This window comes from Atta colombica, unplaced genomic scaffold, assembly GCF_001594045.1.
Source record: "Atta colombica isolate Treedump-2 unplaced genomic scaffold, Acol1.0 scaffold9, whole genome shotgun sequence".
Classification (NCBI taxonomy): Eukaryota; Metazoa; Arthropoda; class Insecta; order Hymenoptera; family Formicidae; genus Atta; species Atta colombica.
Genome location: NW_017259583.1, coordinates 1,622,449 through 1,623,734, shown reverse-complemented (window position 1 = coordinate 1,623,734; position 1,286 = coordinate 1,622,449). Strand labels below are relative to the sequence as shown.

Genomic DNA, 1,286 nt, shown 5'->3' with positions numbered 1-1,286 from the left:
TTATATTAAATGCGTAAGGTAACGCTTAATCTCCAAATCTTTAAAAATAGGCTAACTTCATTTACATTCTATAAGAATATTTCTTATTCATATACATATATGTATTGTATTTGGCTCGCTATTGTTGTTTATATTAAAAAAAGAAATTTGTAAAAGAAATAAAAAATATATTTAATTTTGTAAAATAAATAAATAAATTATTTATATTAAATGCATAAAGTAACGCTTAATTAATCTCCAAATCTTTAAAATACTTCACATTTTACAACATAACAATATTTCTTATTCTATCGTATATATTTGGCTCACTATTGTCGCTTATATAAAGGAAAGAAGTTTTCTGTAAAATATCAGATCCAATGTTCCGCTGCGGCGCATTTACAATACAATCGTCTTCACTTTCATCGATGATACTTAAATTGTTTAACTCATGCGTCATATCGGATCTGATATACATGGAATCTTCAAAAATGTTTTCTTGTAAGGGACTTCTATAATTACGATCATAAATTGACATTATTGACATGCTTTTTATGTAATCTACATCCACTTGTGGGTCTGCTGTAATTTTCAAAGTCTCAAAGTTTATTGTAGCCTCCAACTTAGCGTGCATTTCTCGTTTCCCTTTCCAGCGTACATGTTTCTTAATTTCTTGATCCAATGGAATTACTTTTCTTTTTCTCGAGAGACGTTTAATTTTTATAAACGGTTTCGGTATTCTCTTCAATTTCCCCATTTTTCATATATTATACCAAGAGAAAAGAGTATCAATATCTTTTATCTGTTATGTTATCGTTTTACAATGTTTTCGCTCTCATATGTTTTAGTATTCATTAAGATACGTATTGTTCTGAAAGAAGTAAAAATATTGCCTTCAATTATTAATTCGGTAGCAGTAAGTATATAATTTGATTATTCTGTAATATATCATTTATTAGCAATTAAATATTTTTCTAAATTCAATTTTTGTTTCGCTTGTATTTAAAAACAAAATAATTACATTTATTTATATAATTATAACTATATCTGTATATTTTAAATTTTTCTATTTTAGTAGTTTGTAAATTTTGATTTAAAATTCGATGTGAAACACGTCTTAAAATAAAACACGATTTTATTACTTTGACATAAAAAAATAACAAATAAAATGACTATTTTTATTTTATTTTATTTTATTTTATTATTTTCCTAGATTAAAATACGAATGGCTGTGATAATACACACACACACACACACACACACACACACACACACACACACACACACACACACACACACACACACAC

The 1,286-nt window shown here is 26.0% G+C and overlaps 2 protein-coding genes across 2 annotated transcripts in view; both read right to left on the bottom strand.

The window, feature by feature from the left end:
* The window catches only part of LOC108693455, a 46,633-nt gene that overhangs the window by 38,161 nt on the left and 7,186 nt on the right, over positions 1-1,286 (bottom strand). The gene's annotated exons all lie outside the window — the stretch shown is intronic.
* Positions 263-1,286, bottom strand: part of LOC108693273 — an 8,205-nt gene continuing 7,181 nt past the window's right edge. The window contains exon 2 of the mRNA XM_018202143.1: positions 263-850. Coding sequence (XP_018057632.1) covers positions 263-736 — 474 coding nt within the window. The 5' untranslated portion in view covers positions 737-850. The remainder of the gene's footprint in view (positions 851-1,286) is intronic.